General features: G+C 35.1%; 1 protein-coding gene across 3 annotated transcripts in view; it reads right to left on the bottom strand.

The window, feature by feature from the left end:
• Positions 1-3,557: 3,557 nt before the first annotated feature.
• Positions 3,558-17,174, bottom strand: part of AKAP11 (A kinase (PRKA) anchor protein 11) — a 45,575-nt gene continuing 31,958 nt past the window's right edge. For 2 of the 3 annotated variants that reach the window (XM_004680129.2, XM_012723245.1), the window contains 4 exons: positions 13,183-13,266; positions 12,352-12,398; positions 9,402-9,562; positions 3,558-7,409 (listed from right to left, as the gene is read on the bottom strand). In XM_004680129.2, the coding sequence (XP_004680186.1) occupies positions 7,269-7,409; positions 9,402-9,562; positions 12,352-12,398; positions 13,183-13,266 (433 nt within the window). In that variant the 3' untranslated portion in view covers positions 3,558-7,268. The remainder of the gene's footprint in view (positions 7,410-9,401; positions 9,563-12,351; positions 12,399-13,182; positions 13,267-17,174) is intronic. The other variant, XM_012723246.1, reaches the window with a different exon arrangement.

Genomic DNA, 17,174 nt, shown 5'->3' with positions numbered 1-17,174 from the left:
AGAATCTGCTGGAGCTCTTCTTTCTTTTCTATATACTTAAAAAACAATGCTTTTAGAACAGACATACAGACCAGTGGATTCAGACAGAAAACCCACATAGAAACCCACAGGCTTATGGACAGCTAATCTTTGACAAAGGAGCAAATACAAAGAAACAAAGAAAGTTTGTTGTACAGCAAATGATGCTGGGAAAACTGGGAAGCTACATGCAGAAAAATGAAACTAGATCACTACCTCACCATACACAAAAATCAACTCGAAGTGGATTAAAGACCTAGGCATAAGAACGGAAACCATAAAATACCTGGAAGCAAAGATGGGCCAAACACTACACGACATACACTTCAGTGACATCTTTCAAAATACAGCACCCAATGCAATGATAGTGAAGGCAAGGATAAGTAGATCAAGTTAAAGAGCTTCTGTACAGCAAAAGAGACAATATAAAAAGACAAACAGACATCCCACTGACTGGGAAAAAAATTTCTCACACAAAACCAGCAATAAAGGATTGATTACAAAGATACAAAGAACTGATGTAACTCAATAACCCCACCAAAAAAATGGGCAGAAGAGCTAAAATGACACTTCTCCAAAGAGGAAATGCAGATGGCAAACAACCATATGAAAAAATGTTCATAAGGGAAATGCAAATTAAAACCACAATGAGATACCATCTCACCCCAGTGAGAATGGCACATCTTCAAACAACTAGCAACAACAATTGTTGGTGAGGATGTGGAGAAAAAGGAACTCTCCTGCACTGCTGGTGGGAATGCAAGCTGATACAACTACTATGGAAAACTGGAGGTTTTTCAAACTGCTAAACATGTAGCTTCCATATGACCCAGCAATCCTACTCTTACGTATCTACCCAAAAGACACAAAAAACACTGATTCAAAAAGATACCTGCACCCCCATGTTTATTGCTGCTTTATTTACAATTGGAAAGACATGGAAACAGCCCAAATGCCCAAAACTGGATTAAAAAGATGTGGTACATATCCACAATGGAATATTACTCAGCAACCAAAAAAAAATAAACACATGCCTTTTGCAGCAACATGGATGGAGCTGGAAAAGATCATGGTTAGTGAAATGAGCCAGAAAAAAAAAAAGGAAAAATACCGGATGGTTTCACTCATAGCAGGATAACAGACCAAGTGAGAAAATAATAATAATGATGAACAGCGATATACCAGAGACATTTTATGAGGGTGGAGTGGGGAATGGGAACAAAAATAGTGGAGAGAGGGAAATGCACTGGACTATGAATGTGATGGCACATGGGTGATTTGGTGATGGGAAGCCCACGGGGAGTACAACTGAGATGGAAAAAGGCACACAATGATGTAAAAATAAACTATTATTTAAAAAACAATGCTTCTAATGATTACAATTTGTTTTCTGTTCAGGAGCAATAAGGTGAGCAAGTCTAGAATTTCTAGCATTGTCTTCGCCGCCCCTTTAATAAGCCCTAAAGAATGGAACAGTTGCTCCACTATCATTCAGATTTTCTAAGCACATTAATGCTTTAAGTAAGAGACTGGATCCCAAACACCTAGAGGGTTCCAGTGGATAAAAGAAATGGGGAAAGGGCAGCAGGTCATGACAGGCAAAAGAAACAAGCCCATACAAAAGGAGCAAGCCTTTTTCAGTTCCCATCACCAAACAGGGCTCTAATCAGAGTTCCAATCTCCAACTTGTCAAGAGAAAATGAAATACAACGCATACTGAAATGAGAAATCTCATTTTTTAAGTATTGATATTAATTCTAAAAATTCTCACATTGGGCTGAAATATAACAGTAGGCAGAATTCCTCACCAAGGAGTCCAGGTTTTATCCCTTAATCCCATCTAAGAAATCCACTTAGGTATCTTAAAAAGATGTGTAGGGCATGGGGGAGGGGGGAGAGGAGCTAAAAAGTGAAATTTGGGGTTTCATCCTCCCTTGAAAATGTTTCTTTTTACCTCTGTCCAATGCAAATTATGATGTTTCTGCCCTAGAGAACAAAAGTGGGAGTGACTATAAAAACGTTTACAAAGGGTGCAAGGAAAAAACAGTACACTCACTTCCAAGGAGTAACCTGCACACAATCATTTTTGTTCCCGCTGTAAAAATATTTTTAAAAAGCTCTGTAAAATTTTTACTCTTACTCTTATTGGGCATTAGCACCAAGGGTATATTAATTCTCAGATATGTGATTTCTTCCCATCTTTTGCATTTTAAAACATTTGGGGTAATTCTTCAAGTAAACTCTCCATCCTCCTTTCGTACATCTAAAATAGCAGATCACAAATGATTCCAGTATGCAAAATTGTTGAAATGTCACTGGTTCCCTGAATGATTTCACCCACATATGGAATACAAAGAAACAAAACAAAGGAACGGACAAAACCAAGTCCAAACAGACCCTGAAATTCCTACTATATAAAACTGAGGTTACCAGAGGGAGAGAAGCTGGGCACAAAGGGTAAAGGGTGCCCAACGAAATGCAGTGAAGCGTTGCTGGCAGTGGTGGGGAAGAAGTGTGACCCTGTACCCCTAAAACATGGTGTTTTAAACCAACATGACCTCCCTAGTGGCACAGGGGTTAAAGTCTCAGTGCTATCAAGCTATTGCCAGCACTATGAAGCGATGGCCAGCCACTGCAGAACGAGTCCGATCCCAGGCCAGGGAGCTGACCCACGTGGCATAGCGGATCTCTCCTGTCTTGCCTTCTGCTCCCCTCAGCTATTCTGAGTAAAAATTCAAGAGTAAAAATTTTACAGAGCTTTTTAAAAATATAGATCCATCTATTCTGCTCCGCAATCTAACTCTGGTGCATCTTCTCACCACACGTACCTCTGGCATATGCCCCGTTCTTGAATACATAAATAAATATTTAAAAATAAAAAACCCAATCTCCAGTGTCACAATTCCCTATTTCTTTTGAAAGCCCTGTAATTCTTTAGCATTCCCATCTAAGGAATTTTGATGACTTTTCCTTAGCTTTTTTAAACTGCTGTCTTGAATTCATTCACACTCAAAACATTGTTTGCTATCACTACTTGCTGGCATTTTGAAACATCCATAAAAAGCTAAAAAACCATTCTCCAATTTCTGGGCTTAACATACTTAAGACAAAGTCAAATTCCACTAGTATTATACAAGCAGCAGTACGTCACCTTGTAAGTACCTGATACTACATGGTGTGGCAGAGCTGTGAGCACCATGTCCAGCGGAAGAACTGCTCAAACCAAATTTCCTAGCCAACAGATATTCAACGCAAACATAACATTCTACGATGCACTGAAGCCCTAACATACTGGACAAACAGCTTTTGAAGTTACTTATGCCAGCATCCAGAGACATCTCCAAGGAGACGCCAGACCTGAGGAAAAAATATTCCTGACTTTCTGTGTTCTCTAAAACCATGGCAGGAGCACTGAGACCCCTCAACGGGGTCTTCTACCAAAGCAGCACCACCTACACACCTTTGTTTTTAGTTCAGTACGTCGTTATGGGTTAATATACGCTTTAGTTCAGTATAAGATTATCAGACTGAAAAACAAGGCCAGGCATATCTTAAGTTTATTGGAGAATTCTTTGTTGGGAGAGGAAAGATCACAGAATTAAACAATTGGTAAAAGATAAAAGAGCAATTAATAGCAAATTATTACAAAAGCAATTTCTGAAATGTTTATTTTGAGCCACTGCTAAAACAAAATTTTAGTGCATCCTGAAGTTCATGTTTTGGTAAGTAAACAAATTAGAATACTGAAAACCAAAAATAAAAAAAAATTATTCTACAAGATCTTATGTGACAGATCAGCACAGTCAAATAAACAGTTAACAATTATTCAAAGCTGCTTTTGCTATATATCTGGAATATTAACAAGAATATGAATTACTTTTAACACTGCACAAGTAACCAAAGGTAGCAAATCCAGCAATATTAAAATGTGATATTAAATAGTATTCAAACATTACAACAAAACAAACTTCTAGAATTACAATTCTACTCATATGAAAGGAATGTACATGAATGGTAAAAAAACAATAAATAAATAAAGTGACATGAGTGACTAACACTGTATCTGCATCTTCAGAGCAGCACAGTAAATGAGTAAATGTATGCCAGTCTTTTGCTGAAAATGAGGGAAAAAGCATTTCATTTTAGTGCAATTTTATAATCCTTACTGAAGCTCTAATTCTCTTGTGCTGGTGACAGGTGAACAGGGTTTTAAATGGAAAATACTTTCCCAACCCCCTGAAGATGGATACCTTAAAAAAAAATTATATAGATTGTTTTCTGTGAAAAACATAAATCTTTAAGCAATATATTTACAGGAAATCAGTAATATTATTTGTGGAAGAATACCAGTTACATAATTAACTAAGCTGACATTTGAATCTGGACTGTAATGATGAGTCAAGGTTAAACTTCACATATGGAGATGTACACAGGGTCAAAATCTCAAGGGTAAATGATCTTTCATTTTATCACCAGTACATTCAATAAGTAAATTCTCCTACCAGCTTAAAACACTTTTTTAAGCAAAGTAAAAGTACTATAAATTGAATTATATCAGAATGGGTAGTTAGAACATTCCTCAAAGTATAAAGATGTTATCACACATATACACTGAGTGAATACACTCAAAGGTTTTATTATTCCATTAAACTATATCAAACCATCCAAAAGATACTGTCATTTTCTTCTAGATTTATAAATGAATTATTCTTTTTTATATAAATCAGAAAATAGTCTCAAGATCAACATTAATGATTCTAAAATATAAAATGCTCTTTAAATTTGGCTTGGGAAAAGAAGAGTATGAAGTAATTGCTATATTTCAATCTGAAATATTGTTCTACACATCCTCCCCCCCATCTTCCAGAGGTCTCATTTACTTTCTTTCCACAGATAGTTTGATGGTTCTGAAGCTGATAAAGAGAGAATTCAGCACAATACACACTTTAACAATTCTGAGTAAGACATGATATTACTAAGGACCAAATGTACAATGGCAATATTAAATGTTCTAAGTGTCAAATAGATTTGTAATAAAGACAGTGAGAGCTGTCCTCAACAACAAAGCTCTTCTGAAGACTGAGAGATCAAACAGATCTATAACATCTTTGGAAAAATCACAAAGTGCCTTTAAAGAAAGTAAGTTTAGACTGTACTTGATTAAAAGATACTGCTTGCTCTAAAAACAGTTCTTTTTTTATAAAAGGAAATTTAACTCATACTTCTCATATGTGCCAATAGTTGCTATTTTTCTTTGTGCCTTTCAGTGAACTGATACAAGTGTGGAATTTCACTGTAATTATTTCTATGCATGCTAATACCTATTGACTGTCATTATGTAATGGGTAAGTAATAGAAATCTAAACTCAGTACAGTCTCCAGAAAAAAGCAAAGGAAACAAAGATGTAAGGAAAATCTTCACTCAAGTGATTATTACCATAAGAGAAATAAACAAGTATTTTCAAACACAGAAGTTTTACGAGACTAATATAGTCACTTTAAAAAAAAAAAAAAACAGAACTCAGTTTTGCTGTTCATCAAACATGTACATACATCCAAGTTACTAAACACAATTTGACAATTAAACATTTGCAAAAACTGAAGCTAAATTTATTAACCCACTTATCCATGCTATAATCAACAATCCTGTCCAGTGCTGCTGCAGCTCAAGTTCTACAAGTTAAAATAAAAAGAAAACAATTCTGGTCCTAACATTTCTCTACCTTAAACAATACTTGAGGAAACTGAGGAAAATAAATTGTTAAGGCTAGCTCTACTTTATTATCTTAAATTTGAGGAAAAAAACAAATGTAACATCAAAATATTTAAATAGCTTTTGACGTTTTTCTTAAAATCTAAGTTTGAATCCTTCATAGTAAAATATATTTGTCTGCCATAATTATGAACTCAAAATAATGGAAATGCCCTTATTCCTTGTCCTTTAGCTGACAGCTTCTATATTTTATACAGCTTCCAGAGTAGTCAATGCTCATGAGAAAAGAAAATGTAATGGTGCAAAACCAAAGGCTCTAACAAAAAGTGACTTAACCTAGAATACAGTCAACCACTAACAGAAGAATCAAATTTCACACACACATACTCTCACATCCAGCATCAAGACACAAGCTCAGTCCTCTATTCAAGTTAACTTGCTGTTTCTGAAGATCAAGTAGTAGGAAATGTAGAGTACTGGAAGATCATGTCAGAGGACTTTTTACAAAATAGTGAGATACATTTCATCAGGGGTGGGGAAATCCCTTTTCTTTGTCTAGAAAAAAGCTTATCCTAGCTAAAGTGGATAGGCTTTCCACTTAAAAAAAAAAAAAAATCCAACAATTAAAATCATCATTGGGTTTCTACATATATTCCCATACTCACATTACTTTTTTTATTTCAGTATGTTCTATACCCTTATTTTCACTTAGAGGTTAAGCTGAGGGCCCGAGATAGTTAAAAATAAAATTTCTTAATGCACAATCTTTATAGACATTTTATTTTAAAGCACCTTTTTAAATGTTAACAGTGGGTTTCTAAGCAAGAAAACAGTAAAGAGGACACAAATCACTAATAAGGTTAACGAACTTCTTTACACATACATACATTTTCATGCCAGAAAGATTGGCAACATTGGCAAATAATGTCTTTTTAGGAAAGACTGCGTAAAGTATCATTTGTGGTATTTATAGAAACCTGCTTCTAAGAAATTAAATGGTCTGGGAAGTCAAAAGCTACGAACAGCTGAGCTATTTAAAAATTAAAAAAACTGACCTTAAAAATAAGACCAAAAATACTATCAGAAAAAAGTTAACTTCAATGCTGTTTTTTTGTCAATTAGTTAGTGACAGGATATCATTTGTTTGCAAAGAAGCAAAACTATAACTATCCCTGCAACCTATCCTCAGTCATGTCAGCCGTTCCCATCAGCACTATTCAAATGCAGAAAAGAACGCAGTCAGTTAATGTCCCAGAAAAGCTCATGGTTAGGCCATCCTTCAAACACATGTTCTCAGGATCTTAACACAGGACACAAGTGTACAGAAGGATAAATGAAGATAATTATTTTGACAGATTACAAAAGTGTGCACTATATACACTGTGTGATGACACAATGCACTTCAAAAGCTGTATTTACTTTCCTCCCCCTTTATTTTAAATGTTAATACACACTACTCAAAGTATGCCCTAGGCATCTTTTTCTTCCCTTCCCCCCACCCCCCAAACAAATAATAAGATACTGGGTTGAGTTGGTTCTATGCATTTTCCAAGAGCCAATCAAACAGTGACTTGCACCTCTCCTCACTGGAAGTTTTTTCCATCACTTCGTAGTACTTCAGCACAGCCTGGAGGAGGTCTCCCACTTTCCATCCTTTTTCTTGTAATTGTTTTGAAAGCTAGTAAGAAAAACATACAAGTTCAACATTTAACAGTTTTTAAACAGTACAGTTTTCATACCAAATAAACTAAGTCCTACTGTTTGCAATTAAAGTTTACCAATTATAATAAGGTCTTCTTCCCTAAACCACAACCAGTTTTCTTTCCTGCCCTATGTAAATATATCTCCTCACAGAATGACTCTTTGGGGATTGCTGAAGATAGAAGCCCACAAACTTCACCCAGAGACCTGCCTGTGTGGGAGTACAGAGGTTAAGTTTCTACAGGAAATTCTTAACTCACTACATCTGCCATACCTTCAATTAGGATCAATAAAACAATAAAGCCAATGTCAAGCCTAATAAAGGGATGTGGTTTTTCCTTCAGCAACATATAGTGTGTTTTTTTCTGGAACATATACTCTAGCCTCAGTGGAAACTTGGCTTTCTTAAGAAATACTAATGCTTCAACAAAAAGTAACTACAGGCTTAAGTAATTACTGTATAATCACCAATTAGAATATAATTCATGTTTTTCTATTAAGCTCAATTAAAACTTCTCTGATTTTTTATAAAATAATTACATGTAATTATTTTAAAAGGCTTTATGGAGAGATAACTCATATACCATACAATTCACCCATTTAAAGTGGCCCCGTCAATGCTTTTTAGTATATATATTGAATGAATCCAACTAACACAATCAAAACCAGAACATTACTAACGGTAAACCCTACCCGTTAGTAACCACAGGCATTCTCTCACCTCAAAGCCCTAAACTCTAGGCAATTACGAATCTACTTTCAGACTTTATAGATTTGCTTCCTCCGCCTCCGATCATTTCTGGAAACATGAAATATATGGTATTGGTCATGAGTTTCTTTCATTTAACACAATCATTACAAAGTTCATGTATAGTGTGAATCTACTTCATGCCCTTTTTGACAGATAAGAGTCCATTGCATGAACATACCACACTTTATTGTCCACGCAGAACAGCCACATGTTCGCCTATGTCACAGAGGACAGGTTCCCTTAACAAGTGCTATCAGACTTGGCTCTGCCTAATGCCATCCTTCACCCTCAGTTTAGCTGACTGTGACCAATATGTGCTTCCCTGAGGTCAGTTCTCATTCTCTGCCTCTACTTATCCCTACCTTCCCCTTGACAATCTTTTTTCCTGAACATCTCTTCCTATCTTATTTTTCCTTCTGTCCCCAAACAGAAACCTAAACTGGGAAAATCTAAAAGGTCTAAACAAAAACAAACAGTAAACTAAAAATTACATTTACACATGCCTTTTTTTACATACTTCTCTCAACAATATCTTCATAAATTCTGAACCAGATATCAAGAGTAACTAGACTGTTCCTTTTTGTTGGTTAGTCATTGTTTTTCACCCTGTAATAAGATTAAGCCATAGTTCTAATAAGAAAATTTTGGGACAAAGACCTAAGATTGTAAACTGACAATTCTGACTAATGAGGTACTTGGCACATAGTCAGTGCTCTATAAAAGAAACTAAATTAGTCAATCAAATCTGAATGTGTTGTTACTAGGACTCTATGGTACACTCAAAGTGACCCATTTTCCTTTATTAGATGTCTAAACTTTCATTGACTTTGATTATGCTAACTTCTCATACTAATGAAACTGGATTAACAGACATAATAATTCTATGTACAATTGTGAATCAATTAATACAAAAAATAATACAGTATTTTCATATGAAGACATGAAACATGACACCTAATTTTGAGAACAAAGTATGTGCCAAGCACCAGATCCAACTTCTTTCCCCCTACAATATTATATTTAGTCCTCACAAACTTCCATAAAATAGTTTCTATTCTCATTTCCACAGTGCAGATAAAAAAACTGACTGGTGAACCTGCCCAAGATTGCACTGCTAGAGAGTGGCCTAATAATTGGATTCGTGCCTAATCATTCAACCACATGGCACAGAGCATCACAAACATATTCTGATAACCACCCTGTAAGGTAGGTACTTACTAGTATAAAGTCTTTCTTTGCAGAGTCATGAAAATAAAGCTCTGTAACTTCAGCCTCAGAGGCAATAAGCCATTGAAGAATGATCCTTAGTTGGGGGTCCACTGTGCAAGGCTCCATGTCAATATTTGTAATTAGTAGAGTCTTCCCATCTTGCTCCAAACCTGTATTTAAATTTAAACAATACCATGTAAAATTCATGAACTCTTAATACTCTGGTCTCTAAAGATATACAGATACTTTCGATTTCTGAAGAGTTCAATGAATGCTGGAAGAAGGGGGGATGCCATCTTTTCTTAACCACACCATAACAGCAACTAAAACATTTCTTTGAAAGGACAAAGTAATGCTAAAACAAAGGATTAAGTTTGCTAACCTACTAAGAAAACAAATGCAGAACCTATGCCATCAATTTGTGTCAAAATATGATGCCTATTGATGGATCACAGGGTACATAAGGAAGCTTTCAACTAAGCTTTCTGAACTGAGCTTTCTGAACTGAGAAAAACAACAGGAACCACAGACACTTGCATGGTTCACATGCTCCAAGCTCTTTATATGTATAAAACTCCTCTCATCCTCACATCACCTTATGTGTTAGCAACCATCATCTCCATTTCATAGGCAAGGAATCTGAGGCAGCCAGAGAGCTGGCATCTTGCAGCAGGGAAGTAGCTCAATCTGGATATGAACACAGGAAGTTGAGCTCCATGCTCTTAATCTTCTTTAGGCAAAATAGGGAGAAAAAAATGTCAAATCAACTACATATACCCCCAAAGCTGGGCCACGGAATTTTCTGGTGCCTCCCTGTTATAACTAGGATGTTGCTCTCAAGTTTATTTTCCTTTTTTATGAAAATTACAATTTCAACACAAAGGAAGAATTCACATTGACTGCAAAACTAGTTACCTGTGGCTCAACATCGTGTGTTTAACACTCCTATTTAATGGTGGCTGAGCAGTAAGCAGTGCTGAGAAGTGAGTCCTCCCACACAGGGGTAAGCAGTGGGATGTGCTGACAGACACCACAGCAATTTATACCAGCAAAAGAAATTTACTGGTGGATGTTCCTGATTCATTTTAACAGTTTGCAGGACATTCCAGACTACTACTAATCATTTTTAGGATTTGTGTTGACTCTAAGTTTTAATTTAATTTTTAATTTTTTAATTTTAATTAATCCACATCCTCTTTTCTTAAATCAAATGTGTTGTGCTTGCCTCCTTTCTTCCCACTGATTCTCAAACAAAAATGGTTCTGGTACACATTGGTCCCAGAAGACCATTTTCTGTAAATCCTGCAAGGGTTATGGGATTAGAAGTTTAGACACACATGCTTGTCTGTTTAAGATTATGAGGACAGGACTCCTGGTTGCCCAGTCTAAGTGACCTCTTAGATCACTAAGTACTAGCAAAAAAGAGAAAGGCAAAACCTGCAACTACAAGTAACAACAAAATGGGCTTTTGATTACCTTAGGATTTCCGTAATCTTCTTTCTATCAATCCACATCAATCTCCCTCCTAACTTATCAGAATTTATCCGTTTGTTCTATTTAACAAACTTAAAAGCTGGCTACAGTTTTCTAATATAATGAGAGGTTAACTATAATCTCAAAAGCTGAGTAATGACATAGCTGCTTACAATTAATCTATGATTTCTATGTACTTACAGAAGAAATCTAAAGACTGATTAATGTCAAAGTAATTTTTTTAATGTTAAGTATTTGAAATTTTAAATTGCATTAACTTTTATCTTCTTTATAGTAATTTCTTAATAAAGTAGAATAAGTAATAACTAGTTCATTAGAGAAAAGACTCACTACAAACATTTATGCCATGTAAAACATTTAGAATAACTTTGCTCACAAGTAATAGGGAAAAGGACAGAATGTTTTTAGACAAAGTCAACAATTTCTAGTCAACAAAAATATGACAAGTATTAACTCACTGAATAGCTGGAAATATTGCCCTATCTCTATATCTGATAAGGGAAAACTTAATTCCAGGAGCCCTGTAAGATGAAATTTTACAGAGTAGAAGGGTTAGAAGCAAAAAGTGGTAACATTAAATCTGAGGACTTCCACCCAAAAATAGGCCCATGGCTTTCCTAAACAAGAAGAGCCCAACAAGTAGTGATAAAACTGACTGGAAATGCAGGTGTCATGAAGTACACTTGAAGAGACTATTTTGGCAATGTTTTCATTTTGGCCACTTCTTAAAAACCAATAACCAAAAACCCACTGGCTCAAAACCAGTATTTCAAATAGTATAAATATGTTTATACTATAAGATATTACTGGTATGTCCATAATTAAACAGAGTTTTGAAAAAAATTCAACCACCATCAAGATATAACAAAAACTCAGCTTCAATGCAAAGTTTCTAAATTCATTCAGGTATTCAAATACCTGATATTTACATATTTGAAACTATATTCATTAAAGGAAGAAATTAAAACTTTCTTCCAATATGTGAACATGTGATGGTAAGACTGGAGTTAAGGGAGAGAAGAATTCAGTTGAAAGTATCTTTTGTTTTTATTTATTGATTTATTGGGTTGTCAGAAAAGCCATCATGCATTTCTGCTTGAAAAACATAGAAAAAAATATGTCATGACTTTTCAGACAACCCAATTATTTAAGATTGACATTGAACACTAATTCTAGAAGAAACTGATTTAACCATGGGACAGTTCTCTGGCATGTTCCATAATTACATGAAATTATAACTTAAAAGGATTTTACATGGTGAAATATAAAGGGAGATTATCATAAATTCTCAACTAATTGAATAATTCTTTTAAAGCAGATCCATCTTTACACCAATGAGTTCGGCATCAAGTATTACAAGCTGCTCAACATAGAATACCCTGCTTTGTAATGTAGACAAAGCAGTCCTTCAAGACATGAAAGACTATAAAAAACAAACACTATAAAAAACAGATTGTTGATTTACCTTCTACATCATCCTCATCCTCTTCATCTTTATCATCAGGCTCATCACTTTTCCAATAAAATGGCAGGAGCAGTAAAAAAAAAGAAAGGTTTAATTAATAACAGAATAAAATTGATTCTTAAAATGTGATAAAGAATGATGTTACAATATGACATGACACTTAAAAAGAGGAGAAAGGACAATAAAAAAAGGAAGCTTTGCTTCTCACACCATTTCATGTTAAAGTTAAAAATTGCAAACGATGCCTAAAAGTTACTTATCAATAACCAAGATGTCCTATCTGACCATGATGTAGAGATCCAAGAAATCTCATAATAAAAATTAATTTAAAATAGTTTAAAGTCAAAATATTCTAATTTGGTTTTATAATATAGCATTCAAATATCACAGAATGCTATGAATAATTACTTATTAATGCTTCTGTTGACAATTACAGTTTGAACATAGTAAAAATACTTTTCCTAATATATGGAACAGCAATACATAAAAAACAAAAAGCCAAAAAAGAACCAAAATCAAAACAAAACCAAAATCAGAAATCCTGTAGGAAGCAAGCTCTTTTTAAATGAAATAATAATTGGTAGAATGAAAAACAGCAAGCGGATCAACACATGCATAAAAGTAACACATTTTGCAAGTAGATGTCAGTCATATCTTAGCAAAATTGAAGTTTTCATTAGATGTAAATTGATCAAGCAGAATCATGTCAAAATATAGTATAAAAGCAAGTTGAAACATATTGGCACTGTAATCCACATTCTTTTATGAATATGACATCATGCATTAGTGGTGAAAGACTCATCAGTTTTTAAGTTTTTGGACTGGACCAACCTGTCTGATGTTGGAAAGGATAAATTGTCCTCATACAAATCTCCTTCTAAACCAAGACTGCTCCAGCTACTGCTGTTACCATTACTGCCAGAGGAAGAAAAGAACAGAGCTGAACTAGAAAATGAGTAATAAAAAAGATCTTGGTTTTCCTTGGAACAGTTTCTCTTAGCGGTAACTGTGGATGTTGTGAGGCTGCCACCACCCGGTGGAGCAGCCCCAGGGCTGGAGAGACCGTCACAGCTGCTATGAAAGGTGTTTGACAGTGCTGGAGACTCGGGAGTTTTGTCTCTTTTTTAACTTGATCATGAAAACTATTCTAAATTTGTATTTATTTTACAGATTAAGTCAAGAGAATGATTTTTGTGACAGCAAATGAATGCATGAAATAAAAACTTTCACAATGAAACTGTCTTTGGCAAATCTTGCAAAATAATTTGAAAAAAGCCAAAACCTTCAGTCTGGATAAAGTTTTTAAAAAAAGAAAACAGGAGTTAACATTGTCTCAGGCTCTCAGTCTTTAGGATAGTGAAAACAGTGATGCCTGGGGGTAGGGGAGGGATGGGCAATGGAGTTGAAAGCACAGTCCCACTGAGATCCTAAAAGTTCAAATAGGTCTTTTCCAACAACTTGCAAAGAGATTTTCTGGCTTTAAAATATTCTTGGCCATCGTGTCATAAATTAAGAATAATTTAGCACGGGGCAATTAACATACATTTTCTACAGAAAACTGAATAGCCAAGGTTTAGTCAACATTATGCTTTTCTGGTTGGCCAGTCACTAATGCCATATAGATAACTACTGATACTACACTAACCAAAGGGAAAAAGTAACTATATTCTAAAACGGAGGCAAAGCAATTAAAAAAAAAAAAAAAGCAACTGTGTTAGAAACAAAACTAAATTCAATTTTCAGATTAAAATCTAAAACATGCAATTTGTAAAAATTCTAATAATTAGTAAGCATGTTAGTTTGCAGTGTAGTGGCTATATTTTCCAACATTTGGCTAGAAAACTATAAAAATTGATTTTTACAGAAACAAAATTTTGGTTCTAAAAAAATGAATTAACATAAAATTATTTTACATGCATCAGTAAGTATTGACACGGTTATCAAAAAAAACAATTTAAAAGTTATAAGTAACTTCTAGACAATTTAAAATAATTTACATATTTAAGTTCTTGAACACTCACAAGCTGTCACAAACTGTAATTTATTAGTAAGTTACAAATGAGCAGGTTTTCAATATGTTAAAAAACATAGCCCTATTATAAAACCATCAGAACAACCAATTTTGCCCATTTCATCTACTGTCAAACCAAAATGAGAATATATGAACTACAGAATGGTCAAATACTGTGAGCCACAAGGACAAAAACAGATCTGAAGCATTACATTTACTTGTACTAGTAATTATTAAACAAAGGAGGGAAAATGACAAAATTAAAATTCTTACCCATATCCTAAGTCACAAGAATGATTCCTCCATTTAATTAACAATAAGAATCCATTACCTAAGTATTAGGTGAACATGAAAAGAAATAACAGCTAGAAATATAAAGACTAAAATTCAAACCCCCTCTGTTTCATCTCACTTCACCTTCCTTTGTGTCCCTCAAATGTGGGACAGATTTGAAGTCAGTTATTTATGAAACTCTACTTCTACTAAGGTGATCATGTAATTTTCCATCTAACCAAACACTTGGAAATGAAAGAAAGCACTCTTAATAACAAGATCAGAACGGCAGAAGTATATCAGACACCTTAAACAAAGTGAGAGGTCTGATGAGACTATGTTAACCCAACATAAAACAAACACTTAATTTCTTTGTGTAATAGTGTTCTTACTTCATTCTTTAACATGCTTTTATCACTTTCTTTTCTCTGGTCAATTTCTATGACTAGAAGAGGCATACTTCAAATCAGTGGTATTCAAGGATTAAAATTCTGTCTCATGGTTTTTGGCCCTAGGAAGACACTGTCAACTCTGACATACCTTATAAAAATTACTTCAAAAATTGTGTTAGGTTCAACTTCATCTCTTACCTAATACATAACTTCTAAGAAATCCATAAACTCCCTGAAACTTGAGACTCCCATTCACAGGACAATTCTCTTTTCTGATCAAATGGTTAAACATTCCTCCTAAGTACTTGTGAAAATGTGGTGCTATTTGTTCTTTTTAACTGTGACCCACTACTGAACCTACTAGAATGAAAAGAACAAGGTTTGCCCAAAACACTTAAGTCTTTTCTCTCCTACCTTGATCTCGGTGCAGAAAATAACTGTTCCTGTTATCAGATGGCATCAAAAAACGAAATATAAAGTCATGTATCTTAAGTGTGGTCTCCAAACCCCCATTATCAATGTCATCTGAGGAGCATGACAAGCGTGCACATTTGGGAATCCTCTCATGATCTAACAAATCAGCCTCTGGAAGGTGAGGCTCTAGAAACTGCATGTCCCCCAAGCACACCACCAAACATGGATGAGCCCCACTGACTTTTACTCAGTGCCTGAATCTTAATTCCATAAAACATCACTAGTTCTCATTCAGAATGTGGTGAATTAAAGCCACAGGTGTTTTTCTGATAAAATGTTATCAAGCCAGGCTTACCTTATCTTGAACTCAAAGTACATCATTTTGTGATGCTAACGTTAAAACAGAATCTGATTTGGTCTTTTTGAACCTTAGTTCTGTTAATGAAATTATCTTTTCTTCTTTCTTTTAAGCCTGTTACAGCTAGTGAGCACTCTCTATCACTAATAAAAGCACGCTAAGCAGAACAGAACCAAGGACAGAGCCTGGCCGATGTGTCCATTTCTTCATTTAAGTAAAAACACTCTGCACAGAGTTGTTCACCAGGCTACCATCCTATCACTAGACTCTAGCCCTAGTTCTCCCATTGTAACACCATTTCCAAAACAACATCAACCACCACTGAAATGATAGAAACCTGTGTTTCCCAAGGATGAGAGACTGTTAGTTAACATTCTATTCTAGATGAAGTTACAGGAAAAGGCCAATTATGATGGCAATACTACCCACACTATCTGCTATCAGTTTTAAAGAATGCCTCTTTTGCATGTAGATTTTAAGAAAGATTGGTGGTTTGCATAGCATTTTTTTTTAAAAGATTCATTTATTTATGCATATAGAACTGGGGTACAGGACAGAGGTGCAGGGGCAGTGAGAGGATTCACCAGAGACAGAGTGGGAAGCAGAACAGGCTGACTGATGAAGTACACTGCTGAGGGGTGCAGTGAGGGTCAGGAGAGATCTGCTGCACCATGTAGGTCACCTCTGGGGCCGGGGGTAGGGGATGGAACTCACGCAGAAGTGGCTTTAGCTTCTTAGTGCTGTGCTTTAACCCACTGCGCCACCAGGGAGGGCTCTACACAGCATTCGTAAGAGGTTATAACAAAACAGATGCTTCATAAAAATATTAATACTTACTAGCCAATCCAAGCATCAAACAAAATACTCTTAAATGATGTGTTCTAACAGGTAAGGTCTTTTCCTTTCCTTAGTTTCTTTATCTCCTCTTCCAACAGTCTTCTTACCTTCTCCTCCCCTCACCCTTCCTCATAAGTCAATTCCAAGAACTCTGTTCAGCTGAAGCCCAAACTGCAAATATGTATGCTGAGAACCCTTCATCTTCTTAGATTCAGGTATGGATGGTATTCATTATTTCCAATTATCAGTTAATATGGATACAGATTTATGGAACTGTACAGGAGGTTAGCCAGGAATATCTTTAGAGAATTAAGAATACAAGAAGTGTATCATGATTAACAAAGTATTTCAAAAACTATGAACAAAATCAAGAAAAGTTACACATCAAATACGTGCCTTCTGCTGCAAAAACAAAACAAAACAAAACTTTTTTTTTTATATAGTTTCCATCATTTGGGTATATATGTTCCAAGTCACTATTCCTGTGTTGCAGAACAATTAAGAATCTCTCTTTAAAAGAAATATATCACCTTAATAT

Source organism: Condylura cristata, unplaced genomic scaffold (assembly GCF_000260355.1).
Source record: "Condylura cristata isolate star-nosed mole 26May11 unplaced genomic scaffold, ConCri1.0 scaffold00010, whole genome shotgun sequence".
Taxonomy (NCBI): Eukaryota; Metazoa; Chordata; class Mammalia; order Eulipotyphla; family Talpidae; genus Condylura; species Condylura cristata.
This window is presented reverse-complemented; position numbering and strand designations above follow the sequence as displayed.